Raw genomic sequence first — 20,680 nt, 5'->3', positions numbered from 1 at the left:
TAAAAAACGGGCACTTGTGGAAATGTAATTACCAGAACATATATTCACGTGAGGCCAATGCAATGAGTGAAGTATCACAAAGGAGACAATTGAATTATCTGTAAAAATGTCTTTATTGTCCGCATAAAAAGAACAGGTACAAAATAAAAGAGTACACATATAAAGTATCACATAATAGTAATCAAATTATGAGATAAAATTGGACGGCTTTGCCAAATATTCATTGCATTTTCAAATACTGTGACTCTGTAAGCTGTTCAGTAACACAACTATTCATACCGGCGTCTTTCTGAGTAGTCAAGATGGTCACGGCTGCCATAAAGATGACTACCCTCATCAAGGCGATCTCGACTGCTTCGATAGTCATCATGGTGCTCTCTATTGCCACGGTAGTCGTCAAGGCGATCTCGACTACCACGATGATCGTCAAGGCGATCTCGACTGCCACGATAGTCGTCAAGACGATCTCGACTGCCACGATAGTCGTCAAGACGATCTCGACTGCCACGATGATCGTCAAGGCGATCTCGACTGCCACGATGATCGTCAAGGCGATCTCGACTGCCACGATAGTCGTCAAGGCGATCTCGACTGCCACGATAGTCGTCAAGGCGATCTCGACTGCCACGATGATCGTCAAGGCGATCTCGACTGCCACGATGATCATCACGGTAGTGATCACGATTGTTATCAAGGCGATCCTGGTTGCTATGACTTCTGTGACTGCCAGCCGTACTTTCCATGTCTACATTTAACTTCTCGAGTCCAGTCTTTTCACTGTGTTGGGTTTGTTCAGTAATGTCTATGTCATGATTCTTTGGAATCTTGTTTTCTTGGTATCCATCTGATCCCTCTATGTCATCCCTGTCATGAAACTCAATTTCTCCAGGAGCCCTGCCGCAAAAAAAATATAAAAAAGATAAATGTAGCTATAAATAGTATCCACTGACAAAAATACAGTTGTTAAATACTGGACATGTACTACATACGCTTCTGTGTACTTGGCCTTCTTCTTCTTTTGTCTGTAGCAACAGAAGATAACTATTGCAAGGAGCAAAACAGCTCCAACAACACCACCAATTATACCTACAGTAGCACCACTCATTGATCCCCCTATGAAAAACAAATAAATAATGGTTCCAATTCTTACTTAGCAACACATTCTAATTAAGTGATTCTTAATTGTATCAAAGTAAACAGCCACATTAATATATAACTTACCAGGCATCACAGCTAAAGTGAGGTTACAGCTAACGGAACCAATGCGATTGGCTGATGTGCAAACATAGAAACCAGACATTTCTCTAGAAATGTTGCGGAGTGATAACGCACCATCCTCTGCAACACAACAAAACACACTGCATTTACCAGGTCCATGAACATGCAAATAGATCAGGCTCTTACTTTCAGTGGTCTTTGGTGGAAATGCTCTTGGGATGTTTTCAACACTGTAGGTCTTCCACTTATACTGTGGCACAGGAGATCCCTCCTCAGACACACAGGTCAGGGTAATATTTTGCCAATATTCAGCTTTTCCCTGAATTCTGCAGACTGGTGATGAGGGGGGAACTGGAAACAAAAATTATGTTGAATTTGAAAGACATTTTAAAGGGAAAAAGTGTGATGGTGAAGACCAAATGTACCTAGGACCAAAACAAAAGTTGTGGCAGCTGATGTTCCCTCGTCATCTCCAGGAATCAGGACAGAGCACTGGAAGTTTCCATTGTCCCCCATTGTCACCTTCGTTAAGTGCAGCGCACTCGTTAATTTAGAAGAATCAATATCCAGAGATGCCCTGCCCTCATAATCAGGTGATATGTCGACTCGATTTAAATTAGAATAAAAAGTTGCCACGATAGTCTACGGGAGATAAAATTGAAAAATAATTGTTATCATTAATTTGTCAACGCTTCATTCAGTTATGAACAATTTTAGGTTTTCTCTCTTACCCCTTTGTTATCTTGAACTACTTCCCATTTCAGAATGAACAGTTCATAATCTGGTCTGGCCGGAGAAAAGGAACAGGGCAAAGTTATATCGCTTCCTTTTGCAACTTCATACTGTGGCTCTGGAATAGAAACTTGTATACAACTGCACTGGAAACATGCTGTAATAAGAAAATACATTAATTCAAGAGGCAAAATCTGTCCTTCAAGATTTTTCTTGGAGAGTACTTGTTTAATGATTAACACCACCATGTTACACTTTAAGGTGTGGCAGTCCTCATAGAAAAGAAGCAGTCTAGAAGTGTGAGCTTACCTGACAGGAACAAGAACAGCTTCACATATCCAAGAATCTCAAAAGTCATGTTTAAAAAAAAAAAAGGAAAAAAAAGTTAAATAGAGTTTTGAAAGATATTGAAACACCTAAAACAGAAGCGGCTTCTAACCTTCACAGTGAACTCACTGATAAGGAAAGGGGTGAGGTGGCCAGGTAATAAAAGTCAATAGTTACCGGTCACATGTTACTATTAGACCAATGATTGTTCTTTCAAATCTCCATCATGATAATCAATAAAAAAATAAAAAATAAATAAATAAATAAGAATACAATTTAATGTTTAGTCTAATTATAACTAAAAGGTAGTAAGACATAATTTGGTTTTATCATTAGGCTTCGATTAAACCCATTTCTCGAATTTGATGTTGTGCAGACAATGACCTGCAGAGAGCAGTATTGGCCTTCCAAGCTTCTGTAAATTGCAGTTGTCTAAATAAACAGATCTATGCATATATAGTCTTATAAATCATTGGGGACCAGCCAAAATGCCCAATATGAGTACAAAAATGTGCATGGTAGGCCTATGCAGCCTAGTGTTTTTCATATATTTAAATCTGATTTTGAGACTGAGTCCTTTACCCTCATCATTAGGTCCCCATCAGCTTTTAACAAGGGAAGACCCTCCACACGGTCAACATCTTCCCAATTAAGGTTATTATGCCTAAACATAGTACCATTGAGTCTTAATTAAGCTTCATTATAAAAGTCAAACCATGCAAGCAAACATGAACTAATGATAATGGTGCCTTATTTTGAGTCTATCCTCCAGCTTGTGTGCTGGACAAAAACAGCGAGAGGGTATGTAAATAAGCGAGCCCTCCTCGGTGCTGTTTGTGAGTGTGTGGAGGTGGTAGGCTCAGGGCTGGGATTTCGGGTTAAATATTCAAAATGGCGGACGGAGGAGCAGCGAGTCAAGATGAGAGTTCAGGACCAGGTAATGATTACAGCATTTTACATATTCATACTCATATTCAAACTGTGTTGCTCACAATTTAGCATTAGCGGGATGCAGATGAAACGAAGATTGCATTGGTGGACTTAATGGTAAACGGTGCGTTTCTAGAGTAGACGGAGCTAGCCAGTTGTAAATTGACAGAGGAGGAAACGAGCTATTGCAGTACGATGGCAAATTACATGGAAACATGCCTCCCCCTTTGTGTGATTAGATGGCTGTACGTCGCTGCATATTCATACCTCTGTCGACAAATACAGTTTAGCATATTTTATTAGTAATCGTCGACGTGACTGGGATCCATACATGTCATATTTAGATGTTTCGGTAACGCAATTTGACTGATATGAAGATGCTAGCAGGCTAGCATTAGCTCGGCTGCTAACACTGGGCTTTGTGTTGATGCACTCACAGGCATGAAGCTTTTGAAAGGGCTTTGCATATTCATTTTGTGAGGGCGCAGTGGAGGACCTTGTTTGTTAAAACGAGATTTGAAACTCTATATACGTGAAGAAGACGTAATGTTTAATGTCATTTCGATGCGCCCTGATTTGTTGTCGGTGATTTTATGGCATAGCATTTTCCCCCTGTCTTTTGTGCTAGAGCAGCCTGTTGTGTTATTCATGCGGGCCCCGCTGAAGCAGAGTGCGGAGTTCAGCATATTCCCTGTGTCCGCTGAAGCTTATCGGTGTAGGACAACAGCGCATTTGTACCGTGCACAGAATAAAGCCTTTTACCGACGACACGAGAAATGTGTGGCGGGGTTTTAACGCCAAGCCAACTCTCACTTGATGATGGGATAACTAAACGGTGGTCTCGGATTTTTTTTGTCTAGCCCATAGAGAAAACCAAGGCGTTTTTAAAAGTGAGGTTAACTTGGATTCATTTTAAAAAAATGACTGGTTTAGATTCAAATATGATATAAACATAAGTCAATAAATACAATGAAATGAGCAAACCAAAAGTTGTGTGATATTGTTTAACAAACACACTATAATCGTCTAATAGCTTACATCTTTAATGTTGGCTACCCACGAGACCATCAACCACCGAAGTTTTTGCACTGATTGTACCTGTGATTCCCCCAGGCGCAGGGAGGGGTGTAGAGGCCCACTTCCGGAGAGCCACAATAACAGGCAGGGCATATTCTGTGCTGGATCCAAGGCCGGGCAAGACTCAACTTGAATGCGCTTTTTTCAGTTAAAAGTGTGAAGGAAGCAGCGAATTCCACGATGTTTTTTGAACAAAGTAAGATAAGGCAAAGACACTATAATTTTGAATAATACTTCAAAGTGCTAGTAAAACAACAACTCTATATTCACACATGCCTGTAACAAGTTATTACTTTCTGTATATGAAGCAAGTCCTACACATTTTACAATTTATTTAAGAACAAAAAGCCATGTTATGGCTTAATCTTTTAGTCTTCTGCACTTTATTGCTTCTCATTTAATCAGTTTTACAGTTCCTCCCTCTTTCCAGCCTTGTACTTCCATCATGAATATTCATTAATGTAAACACAGTTGCTATGAATAATGCATCATTGCAGTAATAAATTCAAGACATGCCGTCTCTGCTACTGAGAAGGCTTCCTGCTTGAAGGCTCCAGTCAGACCAGAGTTTTATTATTATTTCTTACTTTGCTAAACATTTTTAACACAGAAATATCCATTTTAGTTTGATTAGTAAGACCTAATTCCCAGGTTACTCAAGTTTATATCGGTAGGGCAGAGTACCATTAAAGGCACCTCTGAAGGTACTGAAACAAGCTAAGATAATGAAAAAATTGTTACTTTCCTTTTTGATAGCAAATTTTAATGCCTGATGGGTGTTGGAATAACTCTATGCAGCTCAACAGTGACCGCCCACAAGCCTGCTCTCGTTCCAGAAGGAAATTTCCCTTTAATTTTCTCAATAGGGTTTTGGGGAAAAATAATAATCAGCTATGTTGTAAGTAACCAATGAGCATAAGACGAATATTTTAATTTACTATATATTTCAGAAATTTTAAATGAGCTGAATGTTTCTTGAAATAAAAAGTATCTGAAAAAAAATTAATGGGAAATCAACTTCCAGAACCTCTGCAGGCTTTGATGTGTCTGACTTTGGAGGTCCAAGTTACTGTCACCGTAAGCTAATTGCAATAATCCTTTTCCTTAACCAATAGCGATTAATACAGGAATATGTACCAAAAAAAGTACCATTCCAGTATTGTGAACTTATTATTGTTAAAGTAATAGTAGTGGAAAAATGTAAAAGGTCCCCTGCCCTACATGGTATAAAAAATAATATGGCTCCCAAATGTTTTTGCGTTTTACCTGTAAAGCATTAGAATGGTAAGATTATGCATATATTCTTTTGAATTTTTTAAAAGAAACAGCAAATACAGATTTCCTGTGTTATGAAAAAAAAAGCTAAAACATAATTTCCTGTTGAGTCCACACAAAGGAACACGCACCACTTACAATTCGATAAGACTGATGAGTCTTTAGCATTGCTGGTGCAGAATGTAGATGTGCTAATTAAGTTTGTCGGATGTCCCAGCTCACATTAACTCTGCTGAATTCAGTCAGACTGCCTGTATTATGCTGTTAATGAGATACATATTTAAAATTCACTGCACAAGATGAAGCATTGTTCCATAGCACGATATTTGCAAACCAGTCAACCATGTTAACTTAACACGGTTGAATATGTAGGGTGCAGTTGCATTTGAATGTTTCAGAGTTAACACAGACCACTTATTTCATATTTAACTTCTCTGTTAGGGATGTCCATAAGCTGACTGGGCCATCCTTACTCCCTGTGTAATATATTGGCAGATGAGGTTTTAGATCTAAAATGAGGAGCCCAAGTCTGACATGAAATGGTTGATGTACGCTGCAAGTCTTCAACTCCCAAAACCCTTAGCTTAGACTAGGACATGGCCAAAATGTTTCTGTCCTCTGTAGCTCTACCAGACATTTAAATTCTCTGGACACCTGTGCCGCACCAGCAGGACTGATTTGCTCTGTTATATTAACCTTCTGAGCAAGGGGAGAAATTAATTTAAAAGCTCTCTGAAATGAAATACTAATGGAATGTAAAGCTAATCTAAATATGCAAATCCCTCAACACTTCATAAACATTGACAGCAACAGCCACCACCCACTCTTTAGCTGCTCACAGAGGAATGTTGTGACCACAGGGGGTCCAGTAATGACGGCCTTGTGTGGGATTAATGTTGTTTATTTATTTGCGATTGAGCGACACCCCCCCACTCCCCACCCCAACTCCGGACCCACACTCGGTACACAACTTGGGCGTCGTCTAACTCCCTGAGATACTTGCAATGAGCAGCCTCGGACATTTTATTAATGAAGTCAGTAGCGACAGTCCCCACACAACATTCTGGGCTATCGGCGTCCCTCTCCTTGCTCTTAGTTAATTACTTTTTAGCTGTGCACTTTTCGAATAATTGGCCCTGTGCTGCTGCCTCCCCTCCCTATGCCTTTGCTGAGTTTGAGCACTTCTTTCCTTCTGTGTCGTTCTTATTCCCCTGTTTTTTATCGTCCTCCAAAAGCCATCCAATTAATATGCTAATGAGCTGATAAATATTTATAGGGGTTTAAATTATGCAGAAAGCTTTCAGAGCTCGGTGTGAAATGCGTTGCTCGCAGGACTTCAAAGCCTTGCATTGCTAACGAGGCAGAGGCAGATTTGCATAGGACTTTAATCAGTTGAATACTGATTATGCTTCATTATGGAGTTTGGGGAGGGGAGGTGGAGATGGTGGAGGCCGCCAGCTGCTCTTGTCGTTTGTTTCATTCCAGCAAGAGAGGGAGAGAGGGTGAACTTTTTCAGAAGTACTGACAATCTTGGCATGCCAGAGAGAGAGAGAAAGCGGCGGTGTAGAGGAGGGCGAGCTATAAGAAAAGGAAATGGAGAGGGAAGGCGCGCTGTTTGCCTAAACCTTGGTTGGCTTTCTCAGTGTGCGTTTCCCAGTCCTGCTCAGTGAAGCGTGAGCTGCATAGTGCCACTGTGTCTGTGTATAGCCCTGCTTGTGTTGGTCTGCTCGCTGACCAGTGGAGAGTGAAGGCAGGAGCAGTGGGAGGAGGAACTGTGCTTGGACAGCCTGTTGGCAGGCTCGCCCGGCTAACTTTCAGGGTTCCTCAGTCATGCTGGAAAACACAGGTGGAACTAGAATGGGTGAGTTGTTTTTATTAGTGTTCAAGCAGGGTGTTGGGTGTAAGTTAATTGTGTTGAATTTAATGTCTTTATTTGTATTTTAAACATTTGCTCTATAATGTATCCTTTATTATGTGTCTTTAATGTGGCCTGGCATGATGCTGTAAATTACTTCTTGCATGTCTCCTCTGTGCTCTTCATAGATGTTAAAGTGAATAATCAGTCAGGAACTACTAAATGTGCAATGGACAGCAGTGACAACATCGGTAAGAGAATTTAAGCTTTCTTTTAAAATGTTTTTTTTTTCTTATGTTTTTATGTTTATGTCTTTCTTTTTCATGTAACATATTTTGAGATGGCAGTATTGCAGTTAATTAAAGCTAATTTACTAATCAAGTAAATATGTTCTTGTACTTTTCAACCCCTAAATGTTTTAATATAGCTACATGTTAAACGGACTGTAATTTTAACATCAGATCTCTTATATTTGTTGATATTTGACTTTTGTCTGTAGGAATCCACAGCAATGGATTGGACTTTCAAAGGCAGACTATGCCAAATACCAGTGCACTCACAAATGCACACGCACAAGCCCTCCTGCAACAGGTTAGCGCCCTTTTTTCTGAAACTGCAATTGTCTAAAAGATCACAGTCAAAGTATTAAATAAAAGAATTCAGTGAAGTTTAAGTGACATATGCCCCACTTCACATACACACGCGTGCAAGCAGAACAAGTTCATTTAAATTAGCCAGGCTCTTTCAGTGTCGCCTGGCAACAAGGCAGATTAATCAACCCTGTATGCTAATTAGCGCTCTGCGGTTGCTCGGAAACAGATGGCAGAGAATATGCAAATCTATGCAGAATTTACATGCACTGCATAACAGTTATTTTAATTAGCTACTCTCAACTTGGCCTGCACTTCCCTTCTCTCTGAAGACTGCAGGGTATTCAAAATACAGATCATTTATATTCCTTTGCCTTTTAATTAAAATATTCTACATATTAATTTTCTGAGAAACGCTCAGCAGGTAACTTTTCTTTGTAGTTGAGTTTTCCCATACATCAAATATTCTCTGGTTAAATATTTCTATGTACGCTTCCATCTTTTATCTCTGTTAGTCTAAGTCGGAAGACTCGAGTGCTCTTCCGACCTCCGTCCAGCAGAGTGTCTTGCCTCAAACTCAGCTAATGTTGGCCGGAGGACAGATAGCTGGAGTAAGTGGCTTTGAGTCAACACAGCCAAACCAAAAGAGAAACAAAATATCACATATCCATGCCTGTTCATCCTTACATGAGTATTTTATGTGGTACTATCATGGTTCAGGCCCCATGTTCAGAATCAGAACTATGTAAGTGTTGGTGAAACTACTCTGACTCTACCAAGTCAGTGTGTGTGCTCTGCATGTGGTACTGTGTTTGTACACGGCATTCATACAACAGCATATTCCCCTCATCTCAGCTGCATGAGTCCTTTGTCTATTTACCTGTCAGGAGCCATCTTCAGTCATAGTGTTGCCACAAAACAACTCAAGTCTAAAAGCTTGTTACAGTGTCCGAGGATCCAATAAACCAAGGATATGAATACCTAAAGATTTATATCTTGAAAAAATGCCTTCACATGTTGTGTATTGTGGCAACATGAGGTCATGTAATTATTAAATGTGGACATGAATAGCCTGTGAGAGATCTATGGTGTGATTGTGTGGTTTTCCTGTGTACTGTACAGTTGACCCTGACTCCAGCTCAGCAGCAGCTGTTGATCCAGCAGGCCCAGGTGCAGGCCCAACTCCTGGCAGGCCTGGCAGGACAGCACTCAGCCAGCCAGCAGAATAGCACCACAGGAGCTAGCATCTCTGCCTCTGCTGCCACTCCCATCACACAACTGCCCTTATCTCAGCCCATCCAGATCACCCCTGTAAGCCTTAAACTTGGCATTACCCACATTCTTTCTTTGCTCTGTTTTTTAATGTGTAATAATTTGTTCTTACAGCAGCTACAAACTCTGCCCCAATTTGTTTTGGTCCAGCCTGGCCACCACATCACTACGCCTCTGTCCACCCAGCTCATCATCTCTCCAACACAGCCGGGTCAGCAGGGTCTGTATAATGAGTGTGTGGCTCGTAATGAATGCTCAAGTTTATTTTTTACTTTTTTGTATTGTTATCTTATAGGCATATTGCAAGCCCAAAGTCTTTTAACTCAACTACCTCATAGCCAAGCTAACCTCCTGTCTACTCAAGCAAACATCTCTCTCGCAACTCAGGTTTGGAAAAAAAACTTGTTTCATTGCATTATATCACATATCTTTATCTCCTCTTTAGTAATTGGTTATTGTTTTATATATTTTATTCTTCAGCCTGCTACCCCGACCCGCACAACCACAGCTACTCCCAATATTGTCCACAGCCAGACCCCACCAAAGCGCTTGGATACCCCCACCCTCGAGGAGCCCAGTGATCTGGAGGAGCTGGAGCTGTTTGCCAAGACCTTCAAACAACGACGTATCAAACTTGGTTTCACACAGGTGTGTGTACATCTCTCAAATACCCAAGTTCTTAACATTATCATATGTCTCAGTTGTTTCTTTCAACCTCAGTTTGCTTTTCCTCTTTAATATATTGTCTGCTTTTAGTTCAGTGTCTTTGTTATTGGATTGGACTTAACCTTTAGTATTTTGTACAATGTAACACTATAGCCAGCTTGCAATTTGATTTAATGTAGTTTTATTTTATTGTTTTGATCCGCTATGTTAAAATGTAGTGGAGCTCTGATATGTTTAATAGTGTTGCCGGAGAGGCAAATAACTTGTCAGCTCCACATTTCCTAATTTGTCTAATATTAATTGCTGAAAGCAAATTTATTTTTCCTCATCTATATTTGAAAAAATGTGATTGTTTGTCAAGGAGTGAAGGTTGCATGTCCTCAATTCATGAGTGAGTAACCTAATGAGTAACCCAATTATTAAAATGTTTAAAGGGTTACACATTTTCATTTAATAAAAAAATATCAAGACAGAGATGCAATCAAGTTTATTAGCATTTATTGCAACAATGTTTGCTATATATGCAAAATTAGCAAAAACATCTGTGAATGCAAAGCTCCGCTTTAGGAGTTGCTTGGCGTTTTGACCTTGGTGTTAATCACCCCTATAGTGGTCTGCGATCCAGAGAAATGTGGATTGTACTCTGGTAACTGCAGAATGTAGTACACTATGTTTACTGTTATGTCTTGCACATACCCTTTGTCTGTGCATTTGTGCAATTTTATTTTCATTTTTATTTTTCTCAGGGTGACGTGGGCCTGGCAATGGGGAAGCTGTATGGAAATGACTTCAGCCAAACTACCATCTCACGTTTTGAGGCCTTGAATCTAAGCTTTAAGAACATGTGCAAACTTAAGCCACTGTTGGAAAAGTGGTTGAATGATGCAGGTTTGCCTCTAAACCTCCTTGTTTTTGTACAAGTGGATAACTGTTGAGTTGCATCTCTTTTCTTTACCTGGCTCCCTTTGCTTTGTGTCGGTGCTGTTTGTGCAGATAATCTGACGTCCGACCAGGCACTGTCCAGCCCGAGTGCGCTGGGCTCCCCAGGCATGGGCCTAGAGGGAATCAACCGCAGGCGCAAGAAGAGGACCAGTATTGAGAACCACATCCGAGTGGCCTTAGAAAAGAGCTTTCTAGAGGTGAGTTACATAATTTTACACAGCATTCTTCTGTACAACATAATCTTTGACTTTGTACTGACTGGAAATCTCTGGCTTCTTGGCCTATTCAAGCAGAACCAAAAACCTACCTCTGAGGAGATCACCATGATTGCTGACCAGCTAAACATGGAGAAGGAGGTTGTCAGAGTTTGGTTCTGCAATCGTAGACAAAAAGAGAAGAGGATTAACCCCCCAAGCAGTGGAAATAGTGGAGGCAGCACCCCCATCAAAACCATTTTCACACCTAACAGCCCCCTGGTAAGAATCAACACAGATACTTGACTTATTCACCTTAAATTGCTGCTGTTTATTGAATCCGTTTGTTTTTTAAGGTGGCCAGTACAGCGAGTCTTGTCAGCAGCCCAACTATTAGCACACCCACCAGTCTGACAGTAAACCCTGTGATCCCACTCACCAGCACCAGTGTCTCCTCTTTGCCTTTCACAGGTCTGTATTTTAGGCTGCATCAAACAAACTCAAAGTGCCCTTTGCTGTAACTAATGTCTAATGCTTTAATCATTTTAAGCCACTACAGTTGGAGTCACAAACACTGCATCTGTCATCTCCACTGCACCTGTTGTAACCACGGCAACCAGCTCTCCATCCCTCAGTCCTTCCCCTACCATACAAGCCACCACAGAGAGCAAAACGGGCTCTCAGGCACACACCGCGGCTTCCCACACTGCGTCTTCTATTGCCACTTCTCTAGAGACGGGCCAGGTGATGGTATCCGCCCCAGGGCTGTCTGCACTCCAGGGGGCCGCTCAGTTGCCCACCAGTGCTAGTTTTGCTGCCATGGCTGCAGCCGCTGGATTCAGTCCTGGTCTGATGGCATCTTCACAGTTTGCACCAGGGTCAGTTTTGTCCTATTCAAGCAAAATACTTAAAATGGTGTAAGATTTTATCTGACATGTGTTTTCATAGGGGGGCTCTCCTCAGTCTGGCTCCTGGTGGCCTTGGTGGTGCACTCATGAACAACAGTACACTAGCAACAATACAAGGTAACCCTAAACTTAAATAAATTATGAAATTGCATTTTGACATTTATTTGCAGCTATTTGAAAGTTCATTATTTTTATTCAGCAGCTTTGGCCTCCAGCACAATCCCCATCACTTCTCTGGATGGTAGCAATTTGCTGTTTGCCAACACCAGTGCTGGTAACACGCCCAACCTGGTGACAAACCTGTTCCTGCCCCAAAACCTGTCACTTCTCACTCAGGCTAATCCGGTGAGTTTAGTGTCGGCTGGGGCAGGGGGGCTGCAGGTCACCACTGACACAACCGGAGCTATGCCCGTGCAAGCCTCGACTATTACTACTGCCTCCAAAGCTCAGTGAAGCCGGCCAAGCTGCGTCACAAACAACACCCTATTACATATATCGTGCACTACTTCTATCTCACTTTGTAGGCAATAGGGAGGTCATTAATATGAAAAGTGCTTCACTAACCACCATACATTCTTTTATTCTTTCTATTTAACTTTTTTGCTGCCACCAAAAACAACCTCAATTGATATTAAGGTTGGAATTTTTTGTTTGTAAATCTTTTTTTAATATATTTTCTATTTTTATTATTCATTATTCCCCAACAGTAACCATGTAGTTGCTGTCTTGTTTTATATGAACCATGACAAATGTTCAGGTAGAAATAATTCATTGGAATCAGGCTGTTGACTACGTGCAGAGTAACCTCTGATCTCTCCTGACAGTCTAACCCAAAAGCAAATCATTTTCTATATATTTACCCTTCATCTGACTTTCTCGCATCACTATTTTTGGACAGGCATTGTTCTAAACCTTATCATAGTTGTTCTACTACCATGTCTATTTTAGTACTTCATAACATTGTAACTCACAATTTAAGTTATAACTATAATCTATTGAGTTCAAATGTGGTTATAAGGCTTTAAAAACGAGTAATAAGTGGCCGATTATAAAGGTTATCATTGCTTTAATGGTCAAAGGGACCAGATTTGGTTGTCTGGAAACACTGAGTTTTACTTTGCCTTGGTGGTTGAGTTGCCATTAAGCTTTGTAAAATCCAGATGTAGGTGCAGGCATTGGACTCTGATAAAATGCTTAAGAGCTTTAGGAAAAACTGCAACAAGCAGTCTGTTTTATACTGGGTGATTTGTGGTGAATGGTGGCCATTTGCCAAGATGTAGTTTATTTTAGGATTCAACCTGAACGTCTGTAGTGCTGTCTTCAACTTGGACCAGCACTGAAAGTCCAATAACTGATGTAGGGCTTGCGTATGATTTTGTCATACCACAAGGGGGTGCATTGGCTTGATAGAGGTAATGTATTGTATTTTACTTTGTGATAGTAGTACTGTTCTATCTACTTGTGCACAGTATCTGTACCAAAAAACTGGATTGATGAGCTGCAGTCTGTTGCGTGGAAAGAAACTCTTGTCTACAGTCATATGACTAGCTTATGTGCTTTTAAGATATACCAAAAATATTTGTTCAAATATTTGCTGTTTGTTGTTGGGGTAGCTTAGTCTTGTCTATTTATGAGTACAAAATCTTTCCTTGTCAATTGAAAATAGAAATGCAATATTTTTATGACAATTTTCCAAAGATTTTTTTTATTGAGTGTCTGAGCATGACCGAATTGGCAGCCCAATGACCAAAAACTGGGGTGTTGAACTGACCTTTTTTGTTTTTTTTTACTTGGATCCTGAACTCAAAAACCTGAATTTTTGTTTCTTTTCCCGACAGCCTATTGTTGACTGCTTGTTCTTTTAATTGACTTTTGCCGTTTTGACTGAAAAAGGTGGTTCTGCTTTAGTTTTCTACTGTTCAGCCATAAACAATAGCTTAAACCAAAGTGGTTTTCCTCAGTAGTAGTTGTGCCTGTCCAAGCACACAGGAGCTGTTCTTTTCCATTTTCCTCAGTAGGTGCTGCTGGATAAAGGTCACAGAAACTTAGCTTTACCAACATGCTGCTGAAGCTCCTCAAACAGTTTAGAGGCCTGCATGCTTTCTGATAGCTTTATGACTACATCCTGTACATCAGGTTTGGTGGTTCAGACCCTCCTCTTTGGGAGACTCAAATTTGTAAATCCATATTTACCACTCATCTACTGCCACACCGCCATTGAAAACCAGCATGTAACCCAAACATGTTTTATTTACCTAATCTGTAACACCTGCCAAATGATCTCTGAGCGGAAGCCCACTCTAAAGTAGCATTACTCTGTTCCAAAGGTAAACCGTAGTGGGTCTAACCTTATGCCTGTAAGAAAAAAATCTTAATTTTTTTATGTACTACTTTTTGACTGAATATACCTCAGCAGCACTTAAATATAAGGATCACCTTCAGAATTTCTGTGTATCGAATCATGTAGAATGTATCAGTGCAGACTTGCCGTTAAAGGCCTATACTGATTAACCACACATGAACCATAGGAACTGTATGATTATCGACTACTGCTATTTCTAATACTACTATTTATGAGATATTTGCAGGACTAATTGTTGTTTTTTATCCTTCTTGCCAAAGTTATAGCCTTTCTCTTTGCAGTTAGGCAGGTGTCTAGTTGTTCTTGTTGCTGATTTTTCTTTTTAGGCTTCTGTTCTTATTTGTGTGACGTATCTTCACAAGTTGAGTTGCCATTACCATCATAGGATGTTACTGAAATATTTATCTGTGGAATTAGAATTGATAACCTTTTCTTAATTCTATACATATAATTCTATATAAGCGCTTGTAAGATATTCATATTTTATACTCTAACCAGTGTGTTATCAAGACTGAATGTAGTGTTAACATATTTACAAAGATCCCTAAAATCGCCCTCTTTTTTTTGCTAAATGGCATTTGTTTTTTCATGAAATTTCTTGAGACCAAAAATGTTACGAAACGTCAGACTTTAAGTGCTTTTAGCTTTTGACTTCCTTGTGTTGTACGGAGAAAACCTCTCTGCCCATCACTTGGCACAGATCTTGAGTTTAGTCTGAGAAGTAGGCTCAGTTTCAGCAACAGATTAAGTAAATATTTCAGTTGATGTTGATTTAGTTTGCTATTCTTTCTTTACCAATAATTTTGAATATGCCTTTTTTGTTTTGTGAGAAGACAAGATCACTGGCTTTCTTAGTTCAAAGATTAAACCTTATCATTTTTGCCTTATTGTTACAGAGACATGAGCATTGTAGCATTGTTGTATGAGTGTGTGTGTGTATGTGTGAATGAGCGCACAGGAGATCTCTATGAACTCTGCTGGTGCGTTGTTATCACTGAAACACTACAGTGTACTGGGCATTTCTGATTTTGTGATGATGTGGCTAACTATGTTTTTTGATGTAACAGAAAGAAATTCTGTGAGAAAAGCTTTACTAAAAATTCCAGCAAGTGTGCGTGCGTGCGTGTGTGTGTGCGTCCGTGTCTTTCTGTGTATAGGAAGTGCAAGCTATAAATCTGCATCTTCCAGCAGGTTTCAGTAGAAAGTGGCAGGACAAGATTTGTATAGAGAGGCTGTTTCATTGATACCCTAAAACAGTGAGTTGATGAGTCCTGAAGCTGATTGGCCCTGAACTAGCTTTAATGCCTTTTCTACTTTAGTTTGTTGCTAGTTTTGGGTAAAATACAGAGACATGTAAGTACCAGTTTGGTAATCCACCACACTGGTTTGCGGTTTGTAGTGTAGAGCGCCGGTAAGGCAAAGGATCTGTTGTATACCTCATTTTTTAGCTCAAGATTGAGTGAAACCTGCTTTAATATGTATAAAATACAACAAAAAAAACGTTTTAAAAACTCTAAATACACAACAAATATACACAAATAATACAAGTATAATAGCCCATTCCCACCTGTACTTTGTCTTGTTTTCAAAAGGCCACAAGAGGGAGACAGGATACACAGACTGGATATTGATGAAATCCTGCCTTTTGTTCCTTTTGCCTTATTACTGTACTACATCATTATTTATTTTCTCTTTTTAATTTCTTTTTACAGATGATGTGCTCTATTATATGTTTAGAGATATATTTGAGTTTGACAATCTTTTTTATTATTGTTTTAGTTCTGACAAAGTACAGGTAGGTTTGTGACTTCACATGAGTGTCTCAGCCTGCTCTTGTTCCATTGCGGTAACAACATTTTAACCAAAGACTTCTAACTTGATTGTATAAGAGTGACACTGTCTCATCCATCCCCACACACTGCTCTGCATCAAATACCAGCTGCCTTCACTCACCACAGGTTTTCATTAATGTCTGCTCCTTGTGCATGTGAATGTCCAAAAAAATAAGAAATAAAAACGACATAAACACCTGGCCAAATGCTCTGTGGTGGTGCTAGTGCAGTGGTTTCAGTGCCTGTGGTGGGGTTGGGGGGGAAGTAAGACAGCGCAGAGAGGGCTCGTGAGACACACATGTATTTGAACCAGTCTGATAGTAGCTGGGTGATGTTTGCTAATACACACTGAGGGTTTTTTCCTGTGCACATTGTAATGCTCAGGACTCGATGTCTTTGTCTTTGTCTTTAACGCTGTAGGATCCACTTTTTGCCCATAATTCTGGACCTTTTATGTTGTGTGGTTACTTTATTCTTTCACACCTGTACACTGTAGTTCCCGGACATGTCCGTGTTGTTGTCTCCAGGTACATGATTGTCCCATTGCTGTCTCCTCTCTTTGTTTTGACATCTCACGACAGACGGATCAGCTGTGACACTATGCATCACGGTCCTTCACTCCGTTTGGACCGTGTCCCTACGGCTACGGCCCATGGGCTTCAGTGACACTTTGTTTAATGCTTTATTTCAAGTGAGGTTGTATGATCTCATGAGCGCTATCCCAAAGCAAAAATCCAAATATTTAACTTTTGACAAATGCAGATACCAAAGAAATCTCTTTCCTGTCTGTCTGTCTCTCTTCCTTTCTGCCCTGGAGCATGTGTATTAAGAGACAAACCCAGCACTGGCTTTAGTCCTAGCCTCAGTAATTCCAAAGCTTAGATGTATATTTTGGTATATTTCTGAGAAAATAACTTGTGTGAGACTGTCTGTTGAACTTTATCGTTATCCTTTTTCTGTCGCAGCATGGAACTAATATCAGAACTGTCTTACTCTTGGTAGGTTTGAAGATATTTGTATTTTTGTATGTTTGGGGTGTCGTGTGTAATATCAGTTCAATCCAAGTGACCATTGCTTTTAACAAAATTAAATGCCAACTATGTACATACTGACTGTGTATCTCCATGAATGCTTTCTGTAACTCGTTAACTTCTCAAAGTTCGGGCTTTTTGTAACGAATGTGTTCATATTTCCTGCCCCCACTTTTGAACTCTGCAGTTAATAATGAGTGACTTACCAGGACTTAATTGTAAAGAGTTCTGGTTTTCATCATTCACCGAGGGACACTGATCCTACATGAACATAAAAAAGACCAAAAAACAAAAAAAACAAAAAACAGGCAAACTTATAAAAAAGCCTGCCTCCAACTGTGGTGGCATAAAACTGAAAGATTGTGTAGTTTTAAGTATGTGAATCAGGATATATAGTAGGTTTTGATGCATTTGTCTGCTGTATTTTTGTTTTTATACACATAATCTTTTACTGTAACTGTACAGTTATCTTTTGTTGTAAACATCATTAAACCATTTTCCAAGTGTTTTTGACATGGATTCTTTTTATTTAAGATGGTGTAAATGTCATAGAGTTTTGAAGGACAGCACATAGAGCAACCTAAACTCTAGATGTAAGGACATATGCATTTCAGACGACATTACAAATACTGTGATGTTTTTTGATTTTGGTGAGTAATTTTTGTGTCAAGGACGAAGAGCTGATGTGGAGGTCCCCGGAACAGACTTGGCCGCCGCCCCTCTGTCAGTCTGTCAGGGCTGTGTTATAAAAAGTATTATTCTGGTAACTTAATTTTAAGAGGTGGGTTATGTGTCATTATGTGTCATTGTACCTCAGTTATTTTTCTCTTCTTTTGCCTTCTCTTCTGAAAAAAAAAGGCATCAAATGAGCCCAATTAGTTGCATTGAAGTGGGCAAATATTTTAAAGTGTAACATTTTTACACTTACTTTGGATGGTTGAAGCATTTCATAAGGATCTGTATTTTTTGACTCCCCAAGCTCCTACAAAGGGGTTATGAATTGTAAATGCTTGGGTTATGTTTGTGATATTTACTGAATAGTTTCTTACCTGGTAAATTCCACCACTGGGGTCCTGATTATTAGGGTAAGGGGAAAAATATTTATTCATGTAGTCTAGTCATTCAAGTGTTCATTTTGTGGACAGCATAAACAAATAGGTAAACAAACAAACAAACAAAAACTGATACTCACAGACACCACGACATTTGGAACTTCACGGCAAAGCTTGATGGAAATATTCAGAGATCATTAACAATCGTTAACCCATAGACTAATAAACAATTGCCCTAATGTTTGCCATAAACAGGCTAACCTTTTCTCTGAAGAACAAGGCTGTTGCTACAATGCAGTAAATGATGAGGACCCCATCCAGGATGTAGCAAATCATTGGGTCACTGGGAGAAAAAGCTGTAGGACATCAGAGTGAAAGCTGTATTAAAACCATAGGCTGTATAAAGTACATATGTATATACAGACTATCATTAAAACGAGGCCTATATAAACATGCCAAATTACATTTAAAAAAATATAATATATATTGTTTATGTTTTTTAAATTATTATTTTTTTTCTCCTTGAGTCATGTGCTGAAACTCATTAATTTGTGTTTTTATTTTTTTTGGCTTTTAAAATGTCTTATTTTATTTATTTATATATTTTTGATTATGTTTTTTTTTTGTTTTGTTTTTTCCTCGTTGAGTCATGTGCTGCAACTCATTAATATATATGTGTGTGTGTGTGTGTGTGTGTGTGTGTGTATATATATATATATATATATATATATATATATATATATATATATATATATATATATATTTCAGCACGTGACTCAACGAGGAAAAAAAGAAACAAAACATAAACAAAAAATAAATAAAGAAAAATAAAAAATAAGACTAATATATATATATATATATATATATATATATATATATATATATATATATATATATATATATATATATATATATATATATACACTAGTCTTATTTTTTATTTTTCTTTATTTATTTTTTTGTTTATGTTTTGTTTCTTTTTTTCCTCGTTGAGTCACGTGCTGAAACTCATTAATTTAATTGGGACTTGATTAGCATATTCTGAGAGTTGGCAGATTCTTAAATTGTAAAAATACAAATTAAGACGCACATTGCCGCATCAAAAACACGATCGTTGTTAGGTTGATGTCATATTTTGCGATTACTCAACAGCGGAAAAGAAGTTTGCTAACGTTTGCTACCAGCGCGCGCTCCAGTGTGTTTGAGTGAGTGGGCTCGCGCGCTCACTCTTCCTGTCATTGGAAACTGCGTCGCTTCTGAACTTGGTAAATGTCCTTTATCTCTCTGTGGTTGGAACAGTAGCCAAGTTTAACTCTGGTGTTATGAAAAAACAAGCATATTTTAACGATTTTCTTTAGGCATGATGCTATTTTTACATGATGAAGGTTCAGGGACCGTTGGCGAACTCTTGTCTGTTACAGATTTAACGCATACACTACATTGAAACCGTTAGCTAAAACTATAACTCCCTTTTTATCATTTTCACGCTCTCACATTTTTTTAAATATAGCATTTTATAATATAGTAAATTAAGTGTTCTTTTAATGATTATAATTATTAACTTATCACAACCACGAGTTTTCTATTTATTTCTAACACCTTATAAGCCCTCAGCACAAATAGTAGTCTTTTTATGATCCATAAACCAAGTATCACTATTAAACTATAACAAACCTACTATTATTAGGCTTTTATTAATCTTTTTTATTTATCTTGCGTACGAAGAATGCCATTTTGTATGCCTGTTTAGGGCTAAAAATAAGATGCTACATTCCCTTTAATGTTCATTACTATTGAGTGAGTGTTATCATATGTTTTGTTAATAAATAAAATAAATAGTCACAGAACTTTCCCTTACCGTAGCATGATGTTGGGTTGAAGAGGAGGACGAGTAGCACAGACATCTGAATATGAATACATTCCATTGTACAGGTTTGCTCTGCTCTGTGTTCACTTTTAGAGACTAAATTTATCTCAGCAGAGAGCACAGGAAGTGGCTTAAATGACTACCTGCCCATCGACATGCAAGTACTTCATCAAAGCATCAGGTTAGTAGGCTATGCAATACAAGATGTTGTACGAACAATTTTCTCCATCTTTTATAACAGTTTAAGATGGTATGTCAAGATCAACAGGTTAATTGTTAATTCAGGTCACAAAATAGTCATAAAAATAATAATTATGAATCCAAATGATTGCATAAATTGCATCTCCTATTACTCTTTTTTGGTCCTTTTCAGAGGTGGAATGCAAGGAAAGTAAAAGTATTATACTTAAGTACACATTTTAGGTATCTCTACGTTACTTAAGTAGATTTTAAACTGGATACTTTTTGCTTTTACTTCACTACATCTGAGAGTAGATATCTGTACTTTCTACTCCACGACAATTTTTTTTTTTAATGGACTGAAAAGTAG

At 38.8% G+C, this 20,680-nt stretch overlaps 3 protein-coding genes across 7 annotated transcripts; 1 reads left to right on the top strand and 2 right to left on the bottom strand.

The window, feature by feature from the left end:
- Positions 1–208: 208 nt before the first annotated feature.
- On the bottom strand, positions 209–2,399 carry gpa33b (glycoprotein A33 (transmembrane), paralog b). Its single transcript, XM_033987034.2, has 7 exons — positions 2,260–2,399; positions 1,950–2,107; positions 1,644–1,860; positions 1,405–1,569; positions 1,222–1,338; positions 990–1,113; positions 209–894 (listed from the first exon to the last, which is right to left on the bottom strand). Exons 1-7 carry the CDS (start codon positions 2,306–2,308, stop codon positions 270–272), a joined length of 1,455 nt encoding a protein of 484 aa, XP_033842925.1. The 5' UTR covers positions 2,309–2,399; the 3' UTR covers positions 209–269.
- Positions 2,400–3,109: 710 nt separating this feature from the next.
- On the top strand, positions 3,110–17,719 carry pou2f1b (POU class 2 homeobox 1b). 5 transcript variants are annotated; one of them, XM_055230427.1, is made up of 14 exons: positions 3,110–3,214; positions 7,603–7,665; positions 7,914–8,005; positions 9,127–9,315; positions 9,391–9,496; positions 9,572–9,663; positions 9,757–9,924; positions 10,689–10,830; positions 10,936–11,081; positions 11,175–11,360; positions 11,435–11,549; positions 11,629–11,956; positions 12,027–12,103; positions 12,186–17,719. In XM_055230427.1, exons 1-14 carry the CDS (start codon positions 3,169–3,171, stop codon positions 12,437–12,439), a joined length of 2,004 nt encoding a protein of 667 aa, XP_055086402.1. In that variant the 5' UTR covers positions 3,110–3,168; the 3' UTR covers positions 12,440–17,719. The 5 variants fall into 5 exon arrangements, with proteins under 5 accessions (XP_055086402.1, XP_055086401.1, XP_055086400.1 ...); XM_055230426.1 differs by having other exon boundaries at positions 9,127–9,496; positions 11,178–11,360; positions 12,189–17,719; XM_055230425.1 differs by having other exon boundaries at positions 9,127–9,496; positions 11,178–11,360.
- A 35-nt stretch (positions 17,720–17,754) lies between these two features.
- Positions 17,755–20,219, bottom strand: cd247l (CD247 antigen like). The gene is made up of 7 exons (XM_033986379.2): positions 20,122–20,219; positions 18,525–18,619; positions 18,404–18,436; positions 18,261–18,284; positions 18,140–18,193; positions 18,024–18,056; positions 17,755–17,949 (listed from the first exon to the last, which is right to left on the bottom strand). Exons 1-7 carry the CDS (start codon positions 20,186–20,188, stop codon positions 17,944–17,946), a joined length of 312 nt encoding a protein of 103 aa, XP_033842270.2. The 5' UTR covers positions 20,189–20,219; the 3' UTR covers positions 17,755–17,943.
- Positions 20,220–20,680: the final 461 nt, after the last annotated feature.

This window comes from Periophthalmus magnuspinnatus, chromosome 21 (assembly GCF_009829125.3).
Source record: "Periophthalmus magnuspinnatus isolate fPerMag1 chromosome 21, fPerMag1.2.pri, whole genome shotgun sequence".
Lineage (NCBI taxonomy): Eukaryota > Metazoa > Chordata > Actinopteri > Gobiiformes > Gobiidae > Periophthalmus > Periophthalmus magnuspinnatus.
Note: the sequence above shows the minus strand (reverse complement) of the source record. Positions and strands in the feature narration are given on the sequence as shown.